At 40.9% G+C, this 27,854-nt stretch overlaps 1 protein-coding gene across 9 annotated transcripts in view; it reads right to left on the bottom strand.

The window, feature by feature from the left end:
• cacna1ab (calcium channel, voltage-dependent, P/Q type, alpha 1A subunit, b) overlaps positions 1–27,854 on the bottom strand; it is a 95,380-nt gene that overhangs the window by 11,525 nt on the left and 56,001 nt on the right. For 3 of the 9 annotated variants that reach the window (XM_049471055.1, XM_049471063.1, XM_049471057.1), the window contains exons 38-45: positions 19,983–20,088; positions 19,649–19,756; positions 16,195–16,298; positions 12,090–12,196; positions 10,871–11,009; positions 8,322–8,441; positions 5,405–5,440; positions 1,737–1,947 (exon numbers count right to left, since the gene is read on the bottom strand). In XM_049471055.1, coding sequence (XP_049327012.1) covers positions 1,737–1,947; positions 5,405–5,440; positions 8,322–8,441; positions 10,871–11,009; positions 12,090–12,196; positions 16,195–16,298; positions 19,649–19,756; positions 19,983–20,088 — 931 coding nt within the window. Of the gene's footprint in view, positions 1–1,736; positions 1,948–5,404; positions 5,441–8,321; positions 8,442–10,870; positions 11,010–12,089; positions 12,197–16,194; positions 16,299–19,648; positions 19,757–19,982; positions 20,089–27,469; positions 27,567–27,854 lie in introns of all 9 variants that reach the window. The other 6 variants (XM_049471056.1, XM_049471059.1, XM_049471058.1 and 3 more) reach the window with 6 other exon arrangements.

Raw genomic sequence — 27,854 nt, 5'->3', positions numbered from 1 at the left:
GATAGATCTTCAAGGGCGTTTTCACACATGAAAGTCTGGACCACAGTCCGCAACGCAGTACACTGTATATGGAACATTTGGTCTGGTTAGTTTCGGTTTCACACTGCAGTTTATTAAGCAGACTAAACAACTTTACTACATCCTTTCATCCTCAGCTTTGTGAGTGGAGTCTCTTCATACTTCACATTTACTGGTTTGTAGAATGTTAGTTATGAGTTTGGCTTTAAGTTGCTTTGCCAGGTGTTGTGCCAAATTATAGCTATATCTCTGTCAGAATCCAACTCCCAATTATGTACCTACACGTCCCGCAGCAAAATTATATCTATAAATAAGGGTTAATCTACTGTTACAGTAAATAAATAAACTCCCAGTCTAAGCATTTGTGTCCATACTGCTGTATGATGCACCTGCACGCCATGGCGAATGGACTTCAGGACAATACCAATTCTCTTTTTTCCTCTGTTTTGTTTAAATACTGCCTTAGCTTCTTCTAATTGGTCAAAAGGTCCAAACCATCTAGAAATGTGCTTCACACTGCAGATGAACCAGACTATGGTTCTGTATGTCTGGACCAAGACCACCTCTTTCGGTTAGACCAAACTCTGCACCTTTTTTCAGGACTGTGGTTCGAAGCCCATTTTACACCTGCTACTTTCGTTTCGATCCAACTGTAAAGTCTGAAAGTCTGGACCAAACAAGGTAGGTGTAAAATCTCCCATATATCAATTTAATTTTTTTTCAATTACCGATACTTACACCAGTCCACCACCTCATACCATTTCTGACTGGGCTATGAAAAGCCCTGGCAAGCACTCTTACCTCCACAGAGATGTGGAATGATTTAAGCATGTCTGTGAGAAACTGGAGAGGTTGTGCAAAGTGAGGGTTTGTATGAGTTTTTTTCTGAGATTATGACCAGGACTCCCCAGGAACTTGAGCAGCAAACGAAACACCCACAAATTAAATTAAATCCACTACAACTCAAACCAAAACTTTATACTATAGGTGTTCGAAGTCATGGAGTCAAGGTAAGACCAAAGCTTTAGAAACGAGCTGCAGTTAAGGCTGGTGAAAATAGGAGGGTAGAAAATTGGGCAGATTTACTTATATGCTATTCATATCTGAGTGGCTAACACCTTTGTGAAACAAGACCTGGGGAGAAGAATCTGTTCGGATTGTCCTATAGGTCCAATAGAGCAGTGAAGGTAAACCAGAGATTATCCTGGAGAAATAGGAACAAGAATAGGAAGATGTGCAATTGCCAGTGGACAACAGAGTCCAAATAGGAGAAATAACATCAGAATGGAAAAGTATGGAGAAGTCATACTGTCTTATTGTTTATTGTAGCCATGAATATGAATAAAAATAAGATCTGGTACACACAACTGAATAGTGACCACTGAGTCACTGGATTCAGAGGTACTGGATTGATGGGCAGAATGTCATTTAAGTGAATAAGTGAATAAGTCCAGGTCCCTTGTGTTAAAAAAAGATCCCACAGTAAAGAATGGGTACCAGTTAGTCTAAGACAAAGTGCAGTACATTTTGAACAAGAAGAGGGCCTACAATAATAAAGCAGAGAGGAATAAACCTGTGGATACCACTCCACATAAAGGTCTGGTCAAAGCAGTTTACACATGCCAGACTGCAAAAAAAGGGGAACCACCTAATACACCTAGAATCCGATCAAATAAGGTATTCATTTTTGGTGAAAGTAATTTTTAAAGTATTTTAACCTGTATCTGCATCAGTGTATCGAGTGAGTGATCTCTCAGAGGTTCGGTGACTCCGCTCCCTCTCTCTGTCTCGTCTTCGCCTCCCATGTCTTTGGCCTTCCTCCGATACAACCCGCTCCAGTGAGTAGTCATCCAGACGAACGCCTCGACCTGAGCGCCCATGCACCAACGAGGACGTAGACCGTCGCATCGGACTCATGTCTGTGATGGTCTGTATAAAAAAGAACGATATAGAGAAAGAGAGATAGAAAACAAGGAGAATGGAGAGAAAGAGGAAGAAATAAGGTCAAATGTAGCTGTTTTGGTGTGAAGTTTTGAAGTGTGAAGTTTGACTAAAGTCAGGTTGGCAACGGACTGCCTGTGTATATCTGTATGTTTGGGTTTTAGGTCACATCCATGCCTGCCCTATCTCATCCATATACCTACACATTTAAACTGGCATGCATCCAAGAACAGGAGAAAGAGGACAGAAAAAGAGACAGAGCGGAGAAAAGAGACAGAAAGAGCCAGAGGCAGTAAAATAGAAATTGAGAAAGACAGAGAGAAAATGCACAGCATGCCTTAATGCCTGGCATGCATTTCAAAGCTCGCCATATCAGCACAGCAAGCCTGGTACTTCCTCTGCTCAGCCTACACCAACACACTATGCATACTACACACTACACCAGCACACTCCACCAACCAGCAACCATTATAATACAGCTCCACCACAGAACATTACATTACAGCTTTGTGTGAAGGAAACCATTAGGAAGATTTAAGGAAAAACATAGGTTAGGAGGTTTAGGGAATTAAAGGAAGGTAGACAGGAGGACAGTAGAGTAGGGAGTAGAGAACATTAAGGTAGGGTTTAAAGGACAGTAAGGTAGGGAGTAGAAGTCAGTCGGGTAGTGAGTAGAAGACAGTTGGGTAGTGAGTAGAAGTCAGTCGAGTAGGAAGTAGAAGTCAGTCGAGTAGGGAGAAGAAATCAGTCGGGTAGGGAGTAGAAGTCAGTCGAGTAGGGAGTAGAAGTCAGTCGAGTAGGAAGTAGAAGTCAGTCGAGTAGGGAGTAGAAGTCAGTCGAGTAGGAAGTAGAAGTCAGTCGAGTAGGGAGAAGAAATCAGTCTGATACGGAGTAGAGAATAAAAATAAGTCGGGTAGGGAGTAGAAGTTAGTTGGGTAGGTAGTAGAGGACAGTGATATAGGGAGTAGAGGAAACTAGGGTAGGGAGTAGGGGACAGTAAGGTAGGAAATAGGGTATAGTGAATATCTTAAGCAATTGCAGGATGGAGCTCATTATGTAGGCAAAAACTTATGTCTCTAAGAGCAGCACTGCAGCACCTACAGTAGAAGTCTTAAAGCGACATCAAAACATCACACCGACATCTTACACAGTCAGTCCTACACCCAACACCCAACCTTCCATCTACACACACACACACACACACACACACTAGAATAAAAGCACAAACTTCTTTCTTTTTTCTTTATCAATTGCTTGATGCCATGCAGCAGCATGCTACGATTGGCTGTTTTAGCACATGCTCATACCTGAGACTCATACCTGAGGCACACAGGAAGGCACACAGATATACGCGCACACACGCACGCACACACACATACACTCACAAAGGTTTTTGGGGCTGCAGTAGGGTTTGTATGGTGACAGTTGTATAGTAGGCTGACCCGGTTCACTAATTAAAAAAGCAGGAGCGTTTTCATAATGCCTTTTTAATAATGATTCCAATCTGTTTCATTATAAAGACATTGCTTGAGAACAACTATGACCTACAGCAAGCAGGGCTGCACAGTGCGACAGTGTTCCATGTTCTAAGAGAAGAAAAAACATGAACAAATACTGTACATGTGCAATACTGAACAGTCCATGGTAGGGATGCACGATATTGGAAACATTTTACATTGCAAATGTTCTTTGGTCAACGATATATATCGCAATATTAAACAATGCAGGGTACATGATGTCAGCAGCCCCGCCCCCACCCACACGCTGTCTCGCGTCCAGATCGATCAAGAGCTAAGTCAGCGCCGAGCACTCAAAACCCAAGCAAAACAGCTACACAACAGTAATCGGCCCTTTCATCAGGCGTCTAAACGGCTTTTCAAAAGGTAAATAAGAGGGTTTTTCTGTGATTAAAAGTGTGAATTCAGCTGTAACTGGAAATATCTGCGCAAAACTGTGCTGGACTGAGGTGCACAGCTATCAACACGTGCATTTACAAGCACGTGGCCAACCATGTGGATTGAGGCCATGTGATTACCTCATGTTTACACCTGCCCCCCCATCGCGCTCCTCAGGCAGCAGCAGCCTGTCACTTACACAGACACAGAGACAGCGCTGTGTATCTACTTCTTGTGTCAAGAATCAAAACATTGCAACATGACATGTTTGACATTGCACGTTCTGCGGTGTGACAATTGCGCATGCGCACATTGCGATGACGATGCTTAAACGATATATCGTGCAGCCCTAGTCCATGGGTGACATTGGTAAAGGGGTGTTATACTAGTTGTAGTCCCTCTGGTTATTTGAAAACTGTAGAACCAACTAACATGTTTGGTTATTAAAAAGATACTTTGCGTATTTGAATGAAGTATTGGCTTAGAGAGAGTTCCTCCTGAGTTTCAGGCCCATGACAAGGATTTTTTAGGACGAAGAGTTTCACTAATATGGGAAGCATTGTTTGGTCTCTAGTTAAACCTTTTTGTCCCTTTGATGGTCAAGCGAGATTCCCACTGAAGACTTTCTCCATGTTACGATGTTCTTAACGCTAAGATGCTTTTTGGAAACTTCTGCCTTTAGCTGAGTCCCAAAGCCTTAGCTGCATTTCTCAGTTACTACATGAGAGAAGTCTGTTCCAAATGTAAGTCCTTTTTGTAAAGAGCCTAGAAATTAAGACAATGTTTGAAGCCATTTCAAGGACACCTCAATGATGCACTAAAATGCTGCTAGAGGGCTGAGACCTCTACTTTCTGGGGAACTATTATGATAAAAAGTACCTATATATCTGTATATATTCACAAAAGAAAGAATACAATTTACATTTAAAAACTATTTCTCTTCTTTTTTTAGTTTTTTTTTCCTCAGTTCCACAATATTTTGAATACTTCTAGCACCAATAGCACCTGATTTAGTAGTTACACATATTTTACACATATGTATCATACACATATTTTATGTACAGCCCCGCAAGTGTTTTTTGAAGATTTTTTTAGGACCTTCTCCTCGTTTGAGGTTTCATTAGAATACAAGGATGTATTTTTAATGCTAGAATTTCCAGTCATGAAGCTCCAGTTATACTAAAGCCTAAGAACACAAGATGTCAAGATGGGAATAGAGGGGAGTAGAATGTTCTGCACAGCGTGGAACACCAGGTCACCCTACTGAGGGACAGGGATATAGATGCATAGATACATAGATAAATAGATAGATAGATTAATCAATAGACTGATAGACTGGATAGATAGATTGACAAGGGTGAGCGAGGACATCGAAAGGCACTTAGAAGTGCAATGGAATAAGGATCACCAAGACTTATAGAGCAAGACACAGACTCCTGGGAACAAACAAAAAGAGCAAGAAAATGATGGAAGGGAGGAGAGAAACAGATAGTAAGAGAGGGAGAGAGGGAGCGAAGAAGAGAGACAGGCAGACATACAGAGGTACATACACTGAGGTTATTTCCTCGTGGTCTGTTTCTCCGACGCTTGAGAACACGCAGAGCAAAGACACGAAGCACAGGGAAAACATAGCACAGAGAAAGAAAGAGAGAGAGAGAGAGAAAGTAGAAGAAGAGAGAAAGAGAGGGAGATTATTAGAGGACAGGGATGGAATGGAAGTGTATTGTTGGGAATAGCCCAGAACACACTGCGGTAGAAGAGGGCTGGTTTATGGAGGAGAGGGAATAGAACAAGGAAGGAAACATGGAAGCAGAGAGTGCATCCTGTTTCCAACGGATGTAAAATAAATAGAAAGAGCAAAGAAGGTTTTAAATAGAAGGAGAGAAAGAGAGAAAACGAGAGTGTGGGGTAAAATGGAGGCGTTGCAGTGACAGACTTACCACAGTACAGGAAACACTCTGCAGGACAGAGCAGCGTTAGACACACCAACGAGAATAGACAGGCCTGCACCACAGCTATACACACATACACACACACACAAACCTCCTTCATCCCTTTATTCTAACATTTATGCTAATAGACTTCAGTCTTTCAGTCTGTTCCATAAAAAACAGTGTTGGACAGAAACAGAAACACACGCACTCACACATGCACTTTCCCTCTAAATGCACCCCCCCAAAAATTCTAATCAAGTTCAATCCTGGCTCTTCCAACAGATTTACTGAATATTGGCAGGAAATGAAGTGAAAATCTGTACCTTCATTCAATTCTGAGACTTAGAGATGTGTAAAAGTGGGTTTTAGTATAATTTGTACCATAAAATTAGGTATTTTTACCTTAACATCAGGGCATTTTCACCTGCACTTTTTAATCTGGCTAAATCTGACTTCTGTTCCTTGTCACCAATTCATGTGGGCAGGTTCACACATAAACGGCACTAAGATGTGGACCAACAGAAAGGTAGTCTTGGCCCGGAGATTTTTGTCTACGGTGAGATAATTTGGCCTTGATCAAACACAACTATAATGTATCAGTATTTCATGATTCCAAAGCAAAGTCCATAAAGATATGGATAAGTGAGTTTGTGAGGTGTGAGAGAACATGTCCTAACTTGGAACACAAGAGAACACATTTTGGATAAATTAGTGCGAAGAGTGTGAGCCAGACCTTCTCGATCAACATCAACGTGTGACTTCACAAATGCGCTTTTATAAGAATATTTTGTCAAACATTACCATAAACACAGCCCTAAACCGTGTGGAAAGCCTTCCCAGAGGAGTTGAATTTGTTACAGCTGCAAAGAATGAGCTGATTACCTACTATGGACAAATATCTATTACCTTCAAAACCTTAGACATGATCTCAGTAATAGAAACATAACCTCTGCAAGAGTGGACAATTGTAGGGAGAAATTTAACACCTATCACACCGACCATTGAGTGTTGGGGTAAAATTTGGATAACTGGAATTTAGAATGGTGCATTCTATGCAAACCTTGAATTGAATTGATTGTAGTCTTGCACATGGTGAACAAGACTGCACCCCCTTAATCGCATTAACCCACCATTGGTCTGAAAGAAAAAGGCCCAAATCCTCATATACAATCTAACACAACATATTTGTTGTTAAGAAAAAAGCTGGATATCTCAGAACTCAAATGAAGATACAGACCTGAACTTTTGTGCACAGTCTGTTTGAAGGTTTAGAGATAGTCTGGTCAGTCAGGAATTACACTGAACTTACTTATCCAAGTGAGTGTGCATATTTTTCTCTCTCTTTGTGTGTTTATGTGTGTGTCATTCTGAAGCAGAGAATACCAGTAAGTGTTGTAGTGCGACCAAGGGCTTCAGTCCAGCAGTTCATAGTATTCTTAGTATCCCTAACCCATTCAACCTCAGGCTACAATACAGACAGGACAAACCAAGGCTGTGTTTGGTGTAAGATAGTGGGATGGCAGTGAAAGAAATGCTAATGCTAACACACACACACACATACGCACACACACACTCACACGCAATCTGTCACAGCATGACAATAGAAATCAGTCTGCCCTTACAAACGACATGCTAGCATTTGCCTGAACGTTAGCATGTAAGCATATTAGCATGTAAACATATCAAACCAATATCTAGAGATTGGAATTAGCCTTTCACTGCCTTGGCTGAAGCCAAGACAGGAACTACTAGTTAGCCATATAGCTGAACTAGACCAGAAAAGTCCCGCTTAGGTCCTGGAGTCCAGCATAATCGTATAATCATACAAGTATCAAGACTGACCTCAGATTCTGTCGATCAGTCAAGATGTGCTTAGCATCTGACGTGTGTTTCTTTAGTTTACAACAGGAGATGCTAGGCTAGGCTAATTTTACAGCAACTTTGAAATGGTTACTCCACCAATCAGCTCTGTGGAGATTAAAGACTAAACTACACCCATATGTTTTGGACACCCCCTAATGAAAGTATTTTGCTGAAACAGATGTGCAAATGCACACACAGCTTGACAAGTCCCTGCAAAAGACAGGTACTGCTAATAGAATGGGACTCTCTGGAGCAGAAAGGAGGAAAGCGCAGCGACTAGTTTTTCATGCATCAGGTCACAGATGCCTTGTGTTGATCAAGGGGAAAGAGCACTATCTACCCACCCAGAGAGCGCAAGCCCAATTGCGCTCTGTCAGGGCTCCGGCAGCTGATGGCAAACTGCATGACCGGGATTCAAACCAAATACCCTTGAATTTAAAAGAATCAATACACTCCTAACACCTGCTGTCAAAACTAGGTGTGAAAGTTAATAAGCAAGTATAGCAAGATATGCTGGACTTCTGAATCTCCAGGACCTGATCTGGACCAACCTGAAGTGAATAAATTAAGGTATACAGATAAAAGATGGAGGTGTGGTGGATATATGCATGGATGGAGGGATGGGTGCAGGGCAGGAAAGGAGAGTTGATGGTAGGATGAAGGTGCTCACTTGGTTGTCTGCTGAGAGGCGGGGCATGGAAATGGTCCTTCCATGCCCTTCCATTGGGTGATAAGTCTCATTGTCGGAGTAACCACCTCCAACAGGCCCCATCTCTCTCATTTCTACTGTCTGCAAAACAGAAGGAGAGGGTGTGGGCCAGCCTGCAACTCCAACTTTGTAATCTCTTGACCAGGTCAGCATAGTGTTCAGCTTCCCTTTAAACCATGTGATTCAGCCCTGAGGGGGTGTAGCTTGAGGTTGGGGATACATTTTCTTAATTTCATACATTTCTGTTAACAACAACAGTCACACCTCTAGAGGGCAATAGTGAGTAATGTTTGTTCTACCAGGTGCAGTAACACCTTTAGAGTGTGGTAGTGAGTAATATTTGTTATAACTGGTTCAATAACAACTGTAGAGAGGGCAGTAGTGAGTAATGTTTGTTGTAACAGGTTCAGTAACACCTTTAGAGAGGGCAATTGTAAGTAATGTTTTTCCTAACAGGTGCAGTAACACCTTTAGAGAGGGCAGTAGTGAGTAATATTTGTTATAACAGGTTCAATAACAACTTTAGAGTGGGCAGTAGTGAGTAATGTTTGTTATAACAGGTAAAGTAACACCTTTAGAGAGGGCAATAGTACGTAATGTTTTTCCTAACAGGTGCAGTAACACCTTTAGAGAGGGCAGTAGTGAGTAATATTTGTTATAACAGGTTAAATAACAACTTTAGAGAGGGCAGTAGTGAGTAATGTTTGTTGTAACAGGTGCAGTAACTCCTTTAGAGAGGGCAGTAGTGAGTAATGTTTGTTGTAACAGGTGCAGTAACACCTCTAGAGAGGGTGGTAGTGAATACTGTTTGTTCTAACAGGTGCAGTAACACCTTTAGAGAGGGCAGTAGTGAGTAATGTTTGTTGTAACAGGTGCAGTAACACCTTTAGAAAGGGGCAGTGAGTAATGATTGTTGTAACAAGTGCAGGCACATGTTTAGAGAGGGCAGAAGTGGGTAATGTTTCTTGTAACTGGTACAGTAACACCTTTAGATAGGGCAGTAGTAAGTTATGCTTGTTGTAACAGGTGCAGTAACATCTTAAGAGAGGGCAGTAGTGAGTAATGTTTGTTGTAACAGGTGCAGTAACACCTTTAGAGAGGGCAGGGCAACTAATGCTTTTTGTAACAGGTGCAGTAACACCTTTAGAGGCTAGCAGAGCAGTACTAGAGGACATGCATGGAGAGATGAGTGTGTGCTTGCGGAAGCAAACAGTTGAACAGTCAAGCAGAAGAAACAACCAGGCCAGGTACTGATTGTTAGAAACTGTGTGGGGCAAGAGAACCATCAACCACCAACAGAGAAGGGATACCAGAAACAGACCAATTGAAAGAGAGGGAGAAAAAGAGACAGAGAGAGAAAGGGAGACAGAGGAAGAGAGAGATGGATGCAGGGATGAAGATGAAAATGCACCAAAATTTTAGTCACCAAAACCGATTAAGATTTACCTCCACAGCGTTGAAAATGTAAGAAGGTAAGAAAATAGCACTAACGTAACAGTTTTTCCAGTCTTTTCAAGGTTCATTTTTTGGACCAAAATAGGATGCGATTTTCAACATGGTGGAACTTTTAATACAAGGCATATGCTTTTTTTTTTTACCTATGCTCTTTAAACAAGGCCAGAAACTCCATGACTGTCACATATTTACACTCTTTCTTTTTCTCCACTCCCTGTCTACTTTAGCTCTCTTTAATTCCCCTCCTCCACAAGAGTGCTCAATAGTGAGTTGGGCTGCCACGATTAGTCTGCGTAATCGACGTCTCCTTAAAAATAATTGTCTAAATGTGGATGGAGTGAATAAGAGAGAGAGAGAGTGCACGCGAGAGAAAAAAATGGCAACACACAAATAGTAAGAGAGTGACAAATCCTGAGCATGCTGTGTTGGCCAGTGAGGTTTCCGCTAATGTTAGCTGGCTAAGTGTAATAATTGGAAGATTAGTCGACTACAAAAAGTCATTAGTTGCAGCCTTGATAGCAAGGGAGGCTGTTTAGAGTTGCTGTAAAGAACTCACCATCTTCCACCTGCCATCCAGAATGTTCTCAAGCATGTTTATTTTTCCAGATAAGAGACGGTTACGTGAACCTCTAAGACTCCCTGTATATCTGCATTACTTTACTTTTATGTTATATAGAGATGTTTTTTTTATTTTCTGTTGAATATGTGTCGTGTATTTTGTATTTTGAGACTTCTGGTCCACTGTAGCTCTTCAACAGATGCTAATGTGTCTGCTAACACAGTTATGTGATGTTCATAAAAAATCATAAAGTTCATAAGAAAATCATAAAGTCGTGTTTCGAACATTGTTTTTGATTTTGGTGCATCACTAAAAAAAGACACCAACAAATGAAGGTTGTTGTTGGCTGAAGCAAAAAGGGTCTAAAACACAACAACAAATGAAATGAAGAAGAGCAGCTACTGTTTTTATGTGTGAGCGTCTGCCTGCCACCCCCCACCCTCACCCCCGTTGTCTCTGAAAGTAATGGAGCAGTGTTGCCTGCAGCTAGCTTTACCTGTGGGTTGTGGCGGTTGTCATGGTGATCATCGTAGGGTCTATCGGAGTTCCAGTTGTCGTGAGCAGATTTGTGGATCATCTCCTGAGTTTGAGGAGTGACCCACGTCTGACTGTCCATCAGAGAATTGTCCACAGGCCTGAAGCAAACACATGAGTCAGTGGATGAAGAAACACAGAGTAGCTGAGGGGTGGAATGACTGGAGGACCCACAAGGCTGAACATGGAGAGGACTCTACAGACTGGAATGGTACATTTTGTGATGAATCCAGATTCTGTTTGAAATGTGACAATGATTGGGTTTGAGCTCAGCAAGCACATTTTGTGGCTACATGTTTATCTACATCTCTATCATCGCAGAACTTTTAACTAACAATTTTCAGGAGGATAATGCTTACCTACACATGGCAAGCGTTTTTTTTGAGTGTGCAGGACCTTCAGGCCCAATATGTGGGCAAATGTGCCGTAGGATGTCATATGGAACCTGTATGCCTGTACATGTCATATGGAACACTGCATCAACTGTGTTTGCATAAAACTGTCCTAGAAGATAGCCTCTTCTAAAGCTGATATACAAAAAAGCTTGCAAACAGCTTGCTGAATACAAGCAGTCCAAGAGCATGGAGTAAAGAGATTAAGATACACTTCTTTTGACTTGCTTTTGTCCACAGTCAATCATGGTGGTGGTGGCTTCATGGTCTGGGTCTGTATGAGCTCTTCTGGCACTGGGGATCTGAATTTCTGAACATGTATTGTGACATCCTAAAGCAGGGCATGATCCCATCCCTTCAGAAACTGGGGGGCATAGCTTGTTTTTCAACATGATAACGACCTCAAACACACACACAGCTAAAGATAAAGGTGATGAAGTGGCAAAGCATTAGGTCTAGCCAGACCAAAACCGTATTGAGCATCTGTGGGGCATCCTCAAATGGAAGGTGGAGGATGAAGCGCAAGGTCTCTAACATCCACCAGCTTCATGATGTCGTCATAGAGGAGTAAAACAGGATTCCAGTGGCAAACTGTAAAACTCTAGTGAGCTCCATGCCCAAGAGAGTTAAGGCAGTGCTGGAAAATAATGGTGGCCACACAAAATATTGACACTTTGGGCACAATTTGGCCTTTTCATTTTGACCATTCACCATCAGTGAAAAACAGAACAATGAACAGTGCTAAGCTAAAAGAGAGAGAAAGTGAGTGAGAATAAGACTAGTACTCACACGTTGTTGACTGTGTCCTGCTGTAAGTTGGTCAATCCGTTGACCCCGGGACCCCCATCCTGATTGGGGGACGGCTCCATGCGCTGAAACATTAATGGCGTTCGGTTCTGTGTGAGATACGACATGGCCGGCAGCCGGGGTCACACACACACTCATGGGAACACGGGGTCACAGACATACATACACACAAGCCACCTTGCAATACACTGATGGGGCCCCAGCCAGTTGCAGCTAGCTAGCTGCAGGGCATTGTGGGAAATGGAGTCCCCTCCAGGTGCCCTCATACAACCTGGTTGGAGTTGAGGCTTGTCTCTCCTGTCCATCGCAAATGAGGGGTCATGACCATTACTTCTGCCAAGACCGCTTGAGTCTCAGAGCACTGGCTCATCTTAAGAATGTTTATTAACCTTTATAAGAAGATAAGGTGATAAGAAGACACAGTACAGATGTGGAGCTGATTAAGATATTCTGCTGTTACTAAAAACAATGCAGGCAAAGAAGCTTCTGCTGCCCTTTTGCTAAACAATGGAGTGACCACATTTCTTATTGTTTTTTTGTTCAATATATATTGAGTTCCAATAGATAAAGAGGCCAAAAACACCTGATTGATCAGGATCACGAGACCAGGCCCTGAGACTCGGAGTCTGTGACAGCTGGAGGTTACACTGAGAACCTCCCAACAACAACCAACAAACTGGTAATGAACACACAGTCAGGAGAGAAGATTAAGTGTTAGAAACATCAAGTAGACACAATTAAATCAATCAATCAATCAATTGATCAGACAAAACTGACAGACAACTATGAAATAACAAAATATAACAAGGAACAAATAAAAAACAGAACTAACTACAGGAAAAGGAGAATGATATGATGAAATGAGGAATAGATATAGAGAAAGAGACAAAAGCAAACAGGAAGAGAGAGCGTTAAATTAATTAAAAAAGACAGACTGAGACAATGGGACAATGAGACAGTGAGGCAGTAAGTAATGACAAAAGGAGGCAGTGAGACAGTAAAATAATACCGCAGTAAGAGTGTGAAGCAGTGTTGCATTGAAATGCAGTTAGACAGTAAGACAGTAAACAGTATGAGATACTGAGACAGATATTGAGTAGGTAGGACATTGAAACAGAAAGACAGAAGGACAGTGAGATAATGTCAAAAAGCAGCCAAAAAAAGAAAACATTAAGGCAGTGAGACAGAGACAGTGAAGCAGTGAGACTTGACTTGAGTGTTGAGGCAGTAAAACAATGAGATAGTGAGACAGTAAGGCCATGAGACATTAAAACAGAGACAGTAAGACAGTAAAACAATGCGCCAGTGCAAGCATGAAACTGAGTCAGTGTCACACTAAAATGCAGTGAGACAGTAAGAGAGTGAAATTATGAGACACTGAGACAGATAAATGAGGAAGTAAGATGGGGGGGACATTGAAACAGAAATACAGAAGGACAGTGAGGTAATGATGCAGCCAAAAAAAAAAAAAACTTTAAGGCAGTGAGACAGAGACAGTGAAGCAGTGAGACTTGGAGAGTGCTGAGGCAGTGGAACAGTGAAGTACTGAGACTGTTAGGTAGTGAGACATTGAGGCAGGGTTTCACTAAAATGTGATGCGACGGTGAGACTATGAGACCGTAAAATCATGAGACACTAAGGAGGCAGTAAGATGGAACAACAGTGAGAGTAAAACAGTGAGAGTAAAAAAGACAGAGACAGTGAAGCAGTAAGAATTGAAGAATACTGAGACAGTAAGGCAGTGAGACAGTCAGGTGAGCAGAGCACAGTGATGTTGAGCGGCTTGTGTGGAGATACAGGAACAGGCACAAGGGGTCATTCTGATATATGCAGGTGCAGGAAAGGCAAAACACACAAACACACACACACACACACATTCACACACACTCAAACATTAAGGTGTGAGAGTGTCCATACTTCTTCAGCTGAATTTAGAGCCCAAAAATTCAGCCAGTTCTTACAGTGTTTGCCAAGACTAGCATCTGAGACACTTTAAGAAGAACCAACTGAGATGTTCAGAACATCTTTAAAACATAAGTTACAGGTGCATCTCAAAAAAATTGAATTTCATTGAAAAGTTACTTTATTTCAGTAATTCAGTTAAAAATGTGAAACTCATATATTATATAGATGTATTAAACACAGAGTGATCTATTTTAAGTGTTTATTTTTTATGATAGATGATTATGGCTTACAGCCAATGAAAACCCCCAAAAATCAGTATCTCAGAAAATTTTAATATTATATAAAACCGATTGGTACTTTTAGCAGTGTGGGCAGTGTGCCAAGTCCTGCTGGAAAATGAAATCTGCATCTCCGTAAAAATTGTCAGCAGAGGAAAGCACAAAGTGCTATAAGATTTTCCGGGACTGTGTGTCTCTCCACTCTTCCTCCAGACTCTGGTTCCTTGGTTTCCAAATGAAATGTAAAATTTACTGATGATCAGTGATGGTTTGGAGAGTCATGTCATCTGCTGGTGTTGATTCACTGTGTTTTATTATCAAGTCCAAAGTTCAGTGTTTTCCCAGAATATCTTACAGCACTTCATGCTTCCCTCTGCTGACAACTTTATGGAGATGCTGATTTCATTTTCCAGCAGGACTTGGCACACTGCCCACACTGCCAAAAGTACTAATTGGTCTTATATAATATTCTACACTGACTTTTGGTTTTGATTGGTTCTAAGCCATAATCTTCACTCTGTGTGTGTAAAACATCTATATAATATATATTCATATTTTGAACTAAATTACTGAAATAAAGCAACTTATTTGCGGGTTTTCCACAGAAGTACATTAGAAGTACATTGCTGGTTAATTGTTACGACTGATCATATATATATAGGATATATATATATCCTCTTCTTGTTTGTAGTTCATTTAATATCTTTATTTTTACTTCTGTGGTGGGTCTGGAAGAAGGTATGGACACTCTGTGTAGTGGGGAGGGAGGGAGGAAACACTCTCACACTCACAATCGGCCATGTTGTATCATTAATCATCACAGTCATATTGTGTTCATATCTGCAGAACAGTTCTCTGTATTTCATCTTAAATGCTTACAAAACAAAGCACACTGGTTTCACCTCAGGGCTGATTCACAGACTCAGATTAAGCCAATGTCCTTCACTATGCTGGAGTGAAGACCAATTTACCTTTGATGATATGATGCAATTCCTGGTAATATGACTAATAAATCCAATAGATGAGGATTAAGGCTAATTTAGGACAGAACCTTCTAGACCTTCTGGAAGAGAATGTAACACTAGTATTACTAGTAAAAAACTAGATTTACAATCATTTTATTTGGCAACATGGTGAAACATGAAAACATGACGACACTTTTGTTCCTTAATAGTGTTACTTAAAATGAGCCTTATAATCCAGTGCGCTTATGTATGAAAATAGACCAGAAAATAGATGCTCATTGATACTGCGCTTTATAACACAGTGCACCTTATAGTCCATAAAATACAGTAAATATTCTTTTAACACTCTCACGAGTTCACAAATATCTGATTTTCCTAATAACTGCAGCAAAAGACCAGGTTAAATCTGTGTCTGTGAGATGAGCCCTGAGCCTTTTTTGGTTCATGTTTCCTTTTCACCAAAAAATGTCAAACCTCCTACCGTACTCTCATTTAAAGCAGTTGTCAGCAAAAAAACCTGAAATAGAGTTTTTTTTCTTTAGTTTTTTATTTTGAGTGAATGATAAAATTCTTTAAATATCTGTTCAAACCTGTTTACATAAAGTGTTTCAGGTGAAAAGGAAGCAAGAAGTTACAGCAGGTCAGATACATTCAGCTAAAGGCTCAGAAGAATGTGGAGAAGGAGGATCATCAGGGATTTCAGGCAGGGTACAGTCAGTGGTGAAAGATGTTTTATACCAATGTTAACCTTCCCAGTCTAGAACTATGGATATGCAGAGAAATTTTACTAATTTTCTTCTTCAAGGCTAATCTATCATGGCTAGCTCAGAGCTGGATTAACATGCGTTTAACCTGGCTGGGGTTGGAGGTGGGGGGGTTGCAGGAGGGGTTTGCTGAAGGGAAAGAAAAGAGGAAAGTCTGGATTTGGTGAACTGGTACCTGCTCCTCCCGAAGTGCCTGCAGCTTTTTGGCCTTGCTCTGCCGGTAGTACTCCATGATCATCATGGCAGCGTAGATCTTGCCCACCGTCAGGTCTGTGGCTGCTGAGAGGACGCAAAAGTTACCCTGCACAATTAGACCGGGCTGGAATGGGACCCTGAGCCAAGAGGGGAATGGGAGTGGGAGACAGTACACAACAACAACAACAACAACAAAACAACAACAACAACAAAACAACAACAACAACACAAAAACACAGAGCCAGCCTCCTACATCTGGATTAAACTGGACGTTTAGAAATTTCCAAATTAAACTACAAATATGAGGTCTAGAAAATGTAAATGGTGAAGAAAAACACAACCTACTCATAATCTAAAACATATAATTATTTATAGAATTATCTGTAAGTCAAACATGGTGGTGGTAGTGTCACGGCTTGAATAGGGTTGCAAAAAACCTGTACGTATGTGCTTCAGAATGATTTTCTAAACTGGTAAAGAATCTTCACACAGTTCAATACGTGTTTTTTTTAAAGGCACCACGCAAAAAAAGCACCAGTATGTGGATACAGGAAACTGGCTCACAGCGACACAATACAAATTACACAATCCATTCTGGCACTGTTAATACACCAACAAACATGGCACAACACATTAGAGACACTGAACAAGTGAAGTAAGTAACAGAGCCAATCGTCTTTTCACAGGCAGATACCTTTGTATTGATTTAATAGTCCCAGCACCTCACAGAACTACTGTACATCTACTGTACTTCATGTTTCTACAGGGACTCAGGAGACATTTACAAACTGAGAGCCTTTGATGTAAAGACTGGATTAAACTATCAGCACAAAGGGTCATGAAAGGACATACTGTAGATGGGGCATGGTGCATCTATGAAGTTCCAGTTTTCTACACACTAGTTAGGGTTCCTTCTATCCCACAGTGCTACCTGTGCTGGTAAAGTGAATTGTTGTCAGTGATTGGGTAAATGGGAATTAAACCTTAACTCTTGGTCTTTCTTTTCTGGGGTGGCCCTGATGAGAGCCAGTTTCATCATAACTTTTTGACTGTCTTTGCAACTGCAGTCGTGGATACTTGAAAAGTTCTTGAATTGTTTTGGATTGACTGACTGTCATTTCTGATTGTATTTTTAAAATCATATTATGGCTTAACTTTTATTGTTTACAAAATAATTTCTTGTTTTTTTCATAGTTTTGATTTGGATCTAAAGAAAAAACACTGAATTTAAGGTGTTTCCTAACTGTTGACTGGCACTGTATAGCTATTTTTCATGTTCTGAAGGTGGTTATCTTAAAGGATAAATAATAAGTGGTAAAGGTATATAAATGGAAAGGTTTTGTGGACTCTTTTCCAGAACGAGGTCTATATATCTGCATTTCAGCCCTCCCTTCAAAGGTTCCTGTTTTGTTTTGTGCCATCCATGTTCTTTCCTATCAATAGTTAGGTTCTGTTTGACCCTTGCAATGCATCAAGTATAATGAAGTCATAAAACTCACTGCTTTGCAAAATTTGAAGGCCAGAGTAAAAAATGGCCCCTGAGGTCCCAGAGTGCTTCAGTAAACATTCTACCAGAACTGAAAAAGAAACTAACATGCAAAAACTAAAGAGATCATACATCTTACCACTAGAAACGGTGGTTGACAACTGGTGACTGTACAAATATTCCTTCTCAGTGCATGTATATCACTTCTCTAATCTTATATATCATATTTTATACATTGCATCTGTAAGCAGATAAAGCTGATCCTGATGTAGAACTGGGCTAATAAAGAGTATCTCTTCCATTTAATGACTGGAGTGAAAAGACTTCTATAGAGGACCCATCTATAGTAAGGCACCCTCTGATAACAGGCACGAGGAGTAGGAGAGATGAAGGAAGGTGAGTCAGAGGTTTTAGGAGTGTTAAGCTTAAGGATGAGGGAAGGTGCGCTGGAACTTGTGGGAAGGTTCTGGAGGTTCGGGGGAAGGAGAAGCTAGAGGCTGCAGGAAGGTGAACTAGAAGATGAAGGATGTTGAGCTGGAGGATGAGGGAAAGTGGCCAGCAGTTTAAGAGAAGGTGCGCTGGAAGGGTCTATAGGTTGGGGGTAAGGTGAGCTAGAGGCTGCAGGAAGGTGAACTAGAAGATGAAGGATGTTGAGCTGGAGGATGAGGGAAAGTTGCCAGCAGTTTGAGGGAAGGTGGGTTTAAGGTTGAAGAAGATGAGCTGGAGGTTAAGGGAAGTTTTTGGACGTTGAACGGACGTGAATTCGAATTTGTACAAAGGTTCTGGAGGTTGAAAAATATAAGATATAGTTTGGGAGGGAGGGTTCTGCAAGTTGAGGGAAGGTGAGCTAGACGTTGTTGTACGGAAGATTGAAGAAATGTGAGCTAAAGGTTCCAAGCACAGTTCTGGAAGTTAAAGGAATGTAAGATAGAAGTTGAGTATAAAATCTTCAGGTTGATGATGAGGTAGAAAGTGAGGGATATGTGCTGGAAGTTGAGAGAAGGTTTAGCACATTACGGTAAAGGTTAGCTAGAGGTTGAAGGAAGGTGACCTAGAAGTTGAGGGAAGGTTCTGGAGGTTGTCAGAATGTGGTACGGAAGGTTGAAGGAAAGTGATCTAGAAGTTTATGGAAGGTACTGAAGGTTGATGGAAAGATAGGTTGAAGAAAGATGACATAGAAGTTAAGTGAAGGTACGGGAAGTTGAAGGAAGGTGACTTAGAAGTTAAGGGAAAAGTTCTGGAGGTTGAGGGAAGATGACCTAGAAGTTTAGGGAAGTACTGGAAGTTGATGGAAGATGGTAAGATAGGTTAAAGAAAGATGACATAGACGTTTAGTGAAGGTACGGGAAGTTGAAAGAAGGCAACCAAGAAGTTTAGGAAAAGGTTCTGGAGATTGACGGAAGGTGGTACAATAGGTTGAAGGAAGGTGACCTAGAAGGTGAAGGTAGGTTCTGGAGGTTGAGGGAAGGTGGTATGGAAGGTTGAAGGAAGGTAAGCTAGAGGGTTCAGCAGGAGTTTGGAGTTTGAGGGAAAGAGAGCTGGTGGCTGAAGGAATGTGAGACGGAAGTTAAGTGTAAACTCTGGAGGTTGATGGGTGATGCGGTAGAAGTTGAGGGATATTAGCTGGTAGTTGAGGAAAGGTTAAGAACATTGAAAGGAGGGTAAGTAAGAGGATGAGAGAAAGTAAAGTAGAAGTTAAGGCAAGCTTCTGGAAGTCAAGGGAAGCTTTTGGAAGTTACAGGAAGGTTTCATGAAAGTTCAGGGAAGGTTCTAGAGGAATGGTGAGATGGAAGGTCAGAGGAAAAATCTGAAGGTTGGCGGATGGAGGGGAGTGTGGGGAGACATTGCCTGATCAGAGGGTGCTGAGCAGTGAGTGAGAGAAGCTCCTCTGATGAGACTGGTGATCTGATTTACTGATACAGTTGGTACAAACCCCTCTACAACTTACACTTATGTGGCGTGACCAGCAGGTCCAAGTTCTTCTGTGACAGATTTGGCCATATCGCCATCATCTCCTTTCTCAGCTCTGCATCCATTTGATGCTTGTCTGCCCCTCCTGAGAACACACAACGTCAAGATACAGACACAAACATCTCAAATCAAACAGTGTGGAAATGGAAGACTTCACAATGCTCTGAATATCTAAATATCGATAATAGAAATTCCCAAATATTTTGTCAACTTTCCTCAAGCATCATAACTGAGGTAAACCCCTAATTTACAGACCTAAACTAAGAAAGATAAAGCCAGATTATAGATCGCCACAGTCTGATGTTCCATACCCTTAGCAATCTTGATGTCAAGTGCAGTGCGAATTAAGGCCATCAGGGTGGAGTTGAAATGCACTGTGTTGTCATCGGCAACAGGCAAGTCCATACGCAGCAGTCTCTGTGGAGAGTCAATCAGTGAGGTTTAGAGTGCGTGGGTGTGACTTAAGAGGGTATGCCATTCAAACCTCCAATCAGAACCTTTGCTGGGCAGATAAAAGGTGGAGGGAGCTCAGTGGGTGGTGGCCGAAACATGACTGACAGGCCCTATATCTGCATTTGTGTGGAACCACTCCTTTCTAACTTAGTTCTTACTTGGATACTTGTTTAGAACTTAATTTAAAAGATCTGAACGTCTGAATGTCCTACTTTAATACCTGTAGGGGAAATCCATCTATCAAGTCCATGAAGTCCCAGAAATTCCTTGAAGGTATCTGTGAGAGCGATGACCACAAGATGCTGCTCATTTCAGGAATCTATAATTGATTACTTCAGCATGTTACAGTTTATATGAAGTCCCAGTCAAAAGTTTGGACCCACCTTTTTGAAGATGTGCTTCAGTTTTTTGCTTTGAAAATAGATTTATTAAAAAAAAAATTTACATATAATTTTTATAAATTAATATAGACATTAATGACAATAGTAAATAACACAGGAATAAATTGATAGAGGAATATATAAATGTTAAAAATGAAAAGAATAAAGTGATTGAAAATACAAATACTTTTTTATTTGTACACTGATTTGTAAATGTATTATTTATTAAAAACACAAATAAATAAAGAAATTGATCAATTTGTGTTTTTATTCTGCACATTTCTGCTTTTATTAATGAATTTAATTTTCCTTTTATTTTGGAAGTTTATTTTAGTCCTCCACACATGTGAAACTGCTATGGTTACTATTTAAACCTAAAATAGAGGAACATTTGGATTGGTGTGCAATCTGCTGGTTTGCACACTTTTGGCCCTATTTTGGTTAAAGAATCAGTGTGTCTTTGCTATCGTAACAATGGGAAAAGTACACCTTGCACGTCTTGAAACGCACAAAAACCATGTATTTATTCTCTTAATTAATCATGGGTGTGTTTAGGGCGTAAAGTGAATAAAAACCAATCTTTGTGTCATTAGCCGTTCCATTTAAAAGCCAGGTGCGCTCTGACTTTGGCGGACTGGTGTAGAGGAAACTGACTTGCTCTTTTACGCTGTGTGTTTATTGTTGATAAAAGTTGGGTTTGTGCATTGCTGCATGTCCTTTTATGTGTGTAATGAATAGTGTTGTACACATGTTGAGTATCTCCATTGCCAAGATCACAATGAACGGATGGTTGACTGTTATTAAGGTTGTACTCAGTATATTAACAAGTGCCATTGCCATTTAAACAACACAGTCGCAAGGCGTAAAAACAGACTGCTGGTGGGGTGTAAGATAGCAATGAGCATGGGGACACGTCTTGTGCAGGGTGTAAGATAGGACCCTATATATTTTTGTTTGTCATCACAGTCACACAAAAAACAGATTTTCTCTATTTCTGAACCCCTGTTGTCCTTTAAATTGCACTAGAATTCTATGTTGAAGTGCTCACAAACTGACTTAAAAATAACTTTTTACTTTGACTTCAACTGAAAGATAAGAACACTTTGCTTCTTAGCGTCTCCTATAAAGCAGTCATTTTGGAGTTTTAAGTTTGTGTTTTGTTGTGTTTCCTAAAATCAGATGATTTTCTTAAAATCCTCTTATTATTAGTTGGTGTGTTCAAATATTTGACTGGTACTGTAAAGGCAACCATTAGGGTCATAACTGGGAGCTCTCACAGATCACGATAACCACATATCGTAATATGTCCTGGTTATTTCTTTATGATCCTTTTTAATGATCCTCTTCACTAATAACGGCTAAAATCCCTGTCCATCCCTAAAGGAGGCTCAGAGCTCCCCCTACCTGCTGGAGGCATCAATTACATTCCCGACAGTAGTGAATAAATGAACGAATCGGCGTCTAAGAACAGCTCCACTTGCCGGCTGCTGTTCTTCAGACTCCCGTTTTCACTCATTTCACTCCGTTACCTTTGAACAATGAGCGTCGGCCATCGGTTCACAAAGCACATGACACGGCGGGCGTTAGTGAGCGTGAGAGCCGGTGTGCGTGTTGTATGCATGGCTTCTCCAACGTTCTTTCTCTGCCATTCCAGAACAAGCAGAAAAGCTGCAGCTCCAACAGTTAACATGCAACTACTCATGCAGTGATCCCTGACCTCCTCATACAACCCTGCATGCGGCATGCGAAACGTGCACCCCCCCCGCCCCCCCACAGCACGAGCAGCCGCGCACAGAGAGGACCATTTATCACTTCACGTTTTCTCTTTCATTGCACTGATCACTGTTTTTGGGGGTGGGGTTGGGGTTGGTTGTGTTTTCTTTGCTGGTTGGGCTGTTCGTTCGTTCAGCGAGTCACTGATTGTTTTTTTTCGAATGGTTTTATTCCAGATTTTTTTGGTTTTCTGACCCTCAATGCAGGACGGGTGCAGTCAGTCGGTCTACGTTCAGTCTAGAGTGGCATTCCCTGCGGAGTTGCAGAGTTACGGAGTTAGAGTGAGGAGAGGACGTGGGGCTGGGTTAGACACCGGCTGGGTGTAGGGTCGGAGCACGGGTTAGTTCACTCCAGACTGGAAGGCCATGAGATGTTTCCACAGATAAAAAAACACAAAAATAAAACAAACAAAGAAAGAGGTCATGAGTTGGTGCACGCTTGGCGAAAACGGACAAATAGAATGGTGAGGAAAGAGCGAGAGATGGATGTTTTTTCTCGAGACAAACAAAAGAAATAAGAGAGTGGGTGGGGGGAGGGGAAAGAGAGGAGAACGATGTGCAGGAAGGCCGACCAGGCCCACAGATCCACAGCAAATCGAACAGATTACAGATGTGGTGTAGATGTTTCAAGCAGAGACCTCCTAAACAATACAGCAGGAACCCCATATTTGCTGAGACCTGACTAGACTGGAAATGAGCATATGACCAGATAAACCAATGTCCTGAAGGCCAACAGGACTGGCACGTTTAGGTCCAATCCCATAATCCCATTTCACCCCTTGGCCATACCACTAATCTCTGATTCTTGTAGGCTGGAGAGGTAAGGAGAAATTTAGGGGCTACACGACCCTTCAAACTGAGATTTTTTTAGAGGCACACTCAAAACAAAGGGGTCTGAGAATTACTGGCAAGGTGGCGGCTCAAGTTACCAAAAAAAACCCCACAAATTTACATTTTTTCATTTTATTAAAAAAATGATGATAACAACTATATTACCATAGTGTAGTTTCAAAGTTTTAACTAACTAGCTAGCTAACTTTCCCGTTCCACCTTAAATGGTGTAACAGAGGGCAGAGGCTGCATCATAAATGGACAGTAATAATGAATGTATGCACCACTGGCCCCCTTTTTAAAGACATTCAATGCCCTGAAGTTTACTAGTTAAGCAGCAGCAGCAGCTAGGTTGCTGAACTTTATCACTCTGAGGGAAGGGAAGGGAAGGTCTACACATGAAAACAAGGGTTAGGAGTACAAATTAGATATGGGATTGGGCCTTAGTGCTATTAAACACCTTAAACACATCCAATTTAACTCCATAATGGGCTGTTAATGAGCTGTTTAGTTGAATAAGGTGTGATGGTTGGTTGGAAGCAGGGTGAGCACCATAAAGTGCAGGGCAGTGGGCCCTAAGAACCTGGGATGAGAATCACTGTGATAAACTACAGGCCATTAAATAATGATTAAAAAGGTGTAAATCATTTTACATATATTTGCTAATCAGAAAAATTAGGATCCTCTGTAGACCTCATACACTGTCTTTAACTCATTTTCAATTAAATATCTATTGCATAAAACTGAAAATTACATTAAATATTACACAATATGTTAAAGTTTTACCCAAAGCCTAAGCATACATCATAAATATAAACCTTACCCTATTAAATATTATTCTAAACATTTTGGAAATTTCCACAAGAAAATCACTGCATAATATATGTTTTGGGGTATGAACGTTAGCATTTCCCAAAGGCAGTTGTGTTGGTCTGAGCTTCCCTGACGAAAAGTGGTTGCAGTTGGTGATCTTTAATCATAGCAAAAGTCCTAAACTACAAAAACACAATACATATGAGCAATGAGACCATCTTAAATCTAGTGTAGCCTAGATATCTATATTTCTTATTTTCAGATTGTTAAAAGAATATTCGAAGATGATTTCACTTATTTTTAGACCCTATTTGTACCTGGTTTACCATTTTTATTAGATAAAAGGTAGATTGTCAAACATTCTGAAATCAATCTCAAAATAGGAAATTAGGAAAAGGGTTAAATCTCATCTAATGTCAGCGTGAGAGTCGTGTCAGGGATTTCCACAGAAATCAAACTGAAAACTTATTGTATGTAGCTTATTGTACAGTGTTAGTGTACAGCTGGAATGTTGAATGTGTTTTTTTCCCATGCTGCCCTATTAAAAGGCTCCCCATGGCTACTTTTGGGTAGTGAACCTCTTGGTGAAAGATTGTTTAGAGACTTAGAGAAATCAAATCATTGGACTATTGGAAGCAGAATGTTCGTTTCGATAAATCGTGTTGTGAATACAAAATTTGGGACAAGCTGGGCAAATTGTCCTACCCATTCAGCTGCTAATCCGTTGTATATTCCCAATCAGTTTTGATGTCACAACACAAGGAGGGTGCAGACTAGCACGTGCCTCCTCCGTACAGCCACCGCCTCTTTTCGAACTGCTGCTGATGTAGCATTACCAAGTAGTCAGCATGCTCAGAGGAAAGTGCAGTGACTTGGTTCCGACACATCAGCTCACAGACGCCTTGTGCTGATCGACATCACCCTTTGGAGTAATGAGGGGAAAGAGTGCCATCTACCCACCCAGAGATAACAAGGCCAATTGTGCTCCCTCAGGGCGATATTTTGATCATAGTGGTAGCGCTTTAGCCCGCTGGACACTTTTGTGCAGGACATTTTAAGTAGGATAATGCTCATCCACACACAGCAAGGGCTTCCCAGGCATGTCTCTGCCAGATTGCAACACTGACTTTATTACAGATTTATTACAGATTAAGTATTTATGGGTCCATCCTTGGCAACCTAGCTACAAGTGCACAGGATCTACAGGCCCAGCTGCAACATCTGTGCCACAGGATGATATATATGCGAAATCTTTTGCCTCAATGCTCAAACGTATCTAATTGTATCTTGTGTCTAGGCTAGAGGAGCTCAATAGAGTAATAAATAACCCTAAAATTTATTACAAAACTCTTTTTAAATTGTACAGTTTTCCCCAAAAAACTTAAAACTTTCACTTTGATTTTGTAATCACTTATGTAAATCATTTGATTGACACAAATAAAGATTTGTTTTAATTCCAACAACTACTCCTTGGTGCAGTTTTTGCCAATAATAGTATTAAAATTATTGGATTATTATGTATTTAAAATAAATAAATAAATAAATGAACATTTTAAAGTATACTATTACAAATATTTTGAATAGAGATACTTATTTACTACTGTATTGAATCAAATTATTCTTTTTTTTACAAACCTGTTTAGTAAAAGCCATTTTTCTTTACTTACAGGAATATGGATTGTGTCAAGTTCATTTTTGAAGACTTTTCTTTTACGGAAATCCGTCACATGACCCAGCAGGCCCTATCTGTACAGTGGAATTGTTAGATGGGAAATGAGTGAGAGAGATAGAGATACAGATTAAAGAAATGGAGAGAGGAGAATGGGGGGAGAATGACGTTACAGGAGAAGTTTTGGTCCATTGGGTTTTAGGGACAGGGGAGGGGCTACACACAGAAAAGGGGTTTGGCCATGTAGTGGGTGAGAAAAGAGAAGTAAGAACTGAATGGAACGAGAGAAAGAGAGAGACAGAGACAGACAGCAGAAGAGAGAGAGAGAGATAATAGGAAAGACAGAGTAAGAGAGGGAGGGGTTATAACTGCACTGACGGAACGGAACAGATGGAAGAAGCGCAGTGAGAACAGCGGTGGAGGAAAACAGTGTATGAAACAATGGCTCTGATCTGAGTTCTGAGGTTCTAGATATCATCTCTTCCTCTCTGCTACAGATGAAGATAATCACCCTGACCGTCAGTAAGATTATGTTTTCACACTCGATGTTTTGAGTGTGTCCAGAGCTTGGAGTGTGTCTGGACGCTGGCTGGGCATCCACAGGAGAGAGAGACGTAGAGCACGAAACACACATCGTCCTTCCCAGTCCTTCTGTACACGCACACACACCACCTTCAGTGCTTCAGCTGGTAGCTATCTGTTACTCTGAGCATTTCAGCAGCGTTTTTGGTTTAAAATCCACAAAACTGACCCTTAAAAGTCACAGTTAGTACAGATTGTGTTAAAAGCTTGTTTCTAACCCTTTAAAGCCAATAGGATTATATTTGATTGCTTTTCCTTTTTATTTTCTTTGTTTTAGTTTATTTTACAAAATTAGCAAGCAATAAAATTAAGATTTGTTAAAAATTATCTAAAATCATCAAAGTCATATTACTAATTTTCACTGAGTAAGCACTTTGTTATCTGTTAAACTCAGCAGTATGCTATCGAGATTGTGTTTTTGCAATTACAGTGGTGTAGCCATTTGCCATTTACACACATGCACTCACCTATTTTTTTTATTTATTTATTTAATATAAAGAAACGTCAAATTAAAAGTCTCCTCTCCACACTCAGGGTTGCCAGGTATAGAGAACAGCACAAAAACAGTGTGCTGCAGCCATGGCAAAGGGCAAGCTGGCTATTTTTCTGCTGAACAGGAAATCACTAAGCTTCAGTAAGGTTGCTAACCACAGGTCATTTTGGACACTGTAACATATATATTCCTCGCTTGCCACTGTGTGTCAATCTGGCAACCAATGTGAGCTACACGTCTAGGGAGGAGCGGGTGGGATTGTTACTTTGAAGAATTTTCTGAAAATTACTAAATGATTTAGGCTTTAAAGGGCTAAAATCGTTAAATACATCCCTATATTTTTGTTACTTTTATAGATAAAACTAAAAGAAAAAAAATGGTCTAATGAAATCTGAGGAAATTTTAACGCTTATAAACAAAGTGTAAATGTGCATTACTATATACCAGAACATATTAATGTAATTACATTTAAAACTGACATTAAAGTAATGTTAAAAGACTTCTAAGGGTCAAGGAACCGACTGCTTTCTGTTGTGTATATGTGTGTCATTAAGTGTGTCGAAATCTGTGTATGTTAAAGTGCATACGGTGCAGAAGGACTGACAAGACTTCCTCTGTTCTCCCGCTCCAGTGGATGTGTGTGTGTGTGAGTGAATATGTACGTACATGAGCTGGCTAACACTTCACTTTCACCAACTTTCACAAAAATCACCAGAGCTCACCAACACCAACACTAACAGAGAACAACGGACAGCTCCGGCGGGCACGAGGGGAGGGATGCCCAGATGCCCAGCTGCCCTCTAACCTTGTATGCCACCCGCGCCGGGCAGCGTTTTCCCAGGCCCAGCGGCGGGCACATGAGCCGCAGCATCTCATACATATCACTGAAACTGATCCTGCCGCTGCAGACCCCCAAAGACAAACGGAAGAACAACAACAGACGGACACAAACGCAAAACGGGATGGGGCAGGACACAGATGGGTCAAATCGAGGGGAGGGGGGGAGTGTGGACGTAAAATAAAGGAAAAGAAAAAGAAAAGACACAGAGGTTATTGGTTTGGTCACAAGGAGAGGGGTGTAGGTGGATGGGGGGTTTGGAGAGATTGGTGAATGCTCCGTATTGGCTGAGGTCTGTGGGTTAGGTTAACTGGGGAAAAGGGGGTGCTGGGATTTAAAGTACGGATGCACC

Source organism: Astyanax mexicanus, chromosome 23 (assembly GCF_023375975.1).
Source record: "Astyanax mexicanus isolate ESR-SI-001 chromosome 23, AstMex3_surface, whole genome shotgun sequence".
In the NCBI taxonomy this organism is placed as follows: domain Eukaryota; kingdom Metazoa; phylum Chordata; class Actinopteri; order Characiformes; family Acestrorhamphidae; genus Astyanax; species Astyanax mexicanus.
This window is presented reverse-complemented; position numbering and strand designations above follow the sequence as displayed.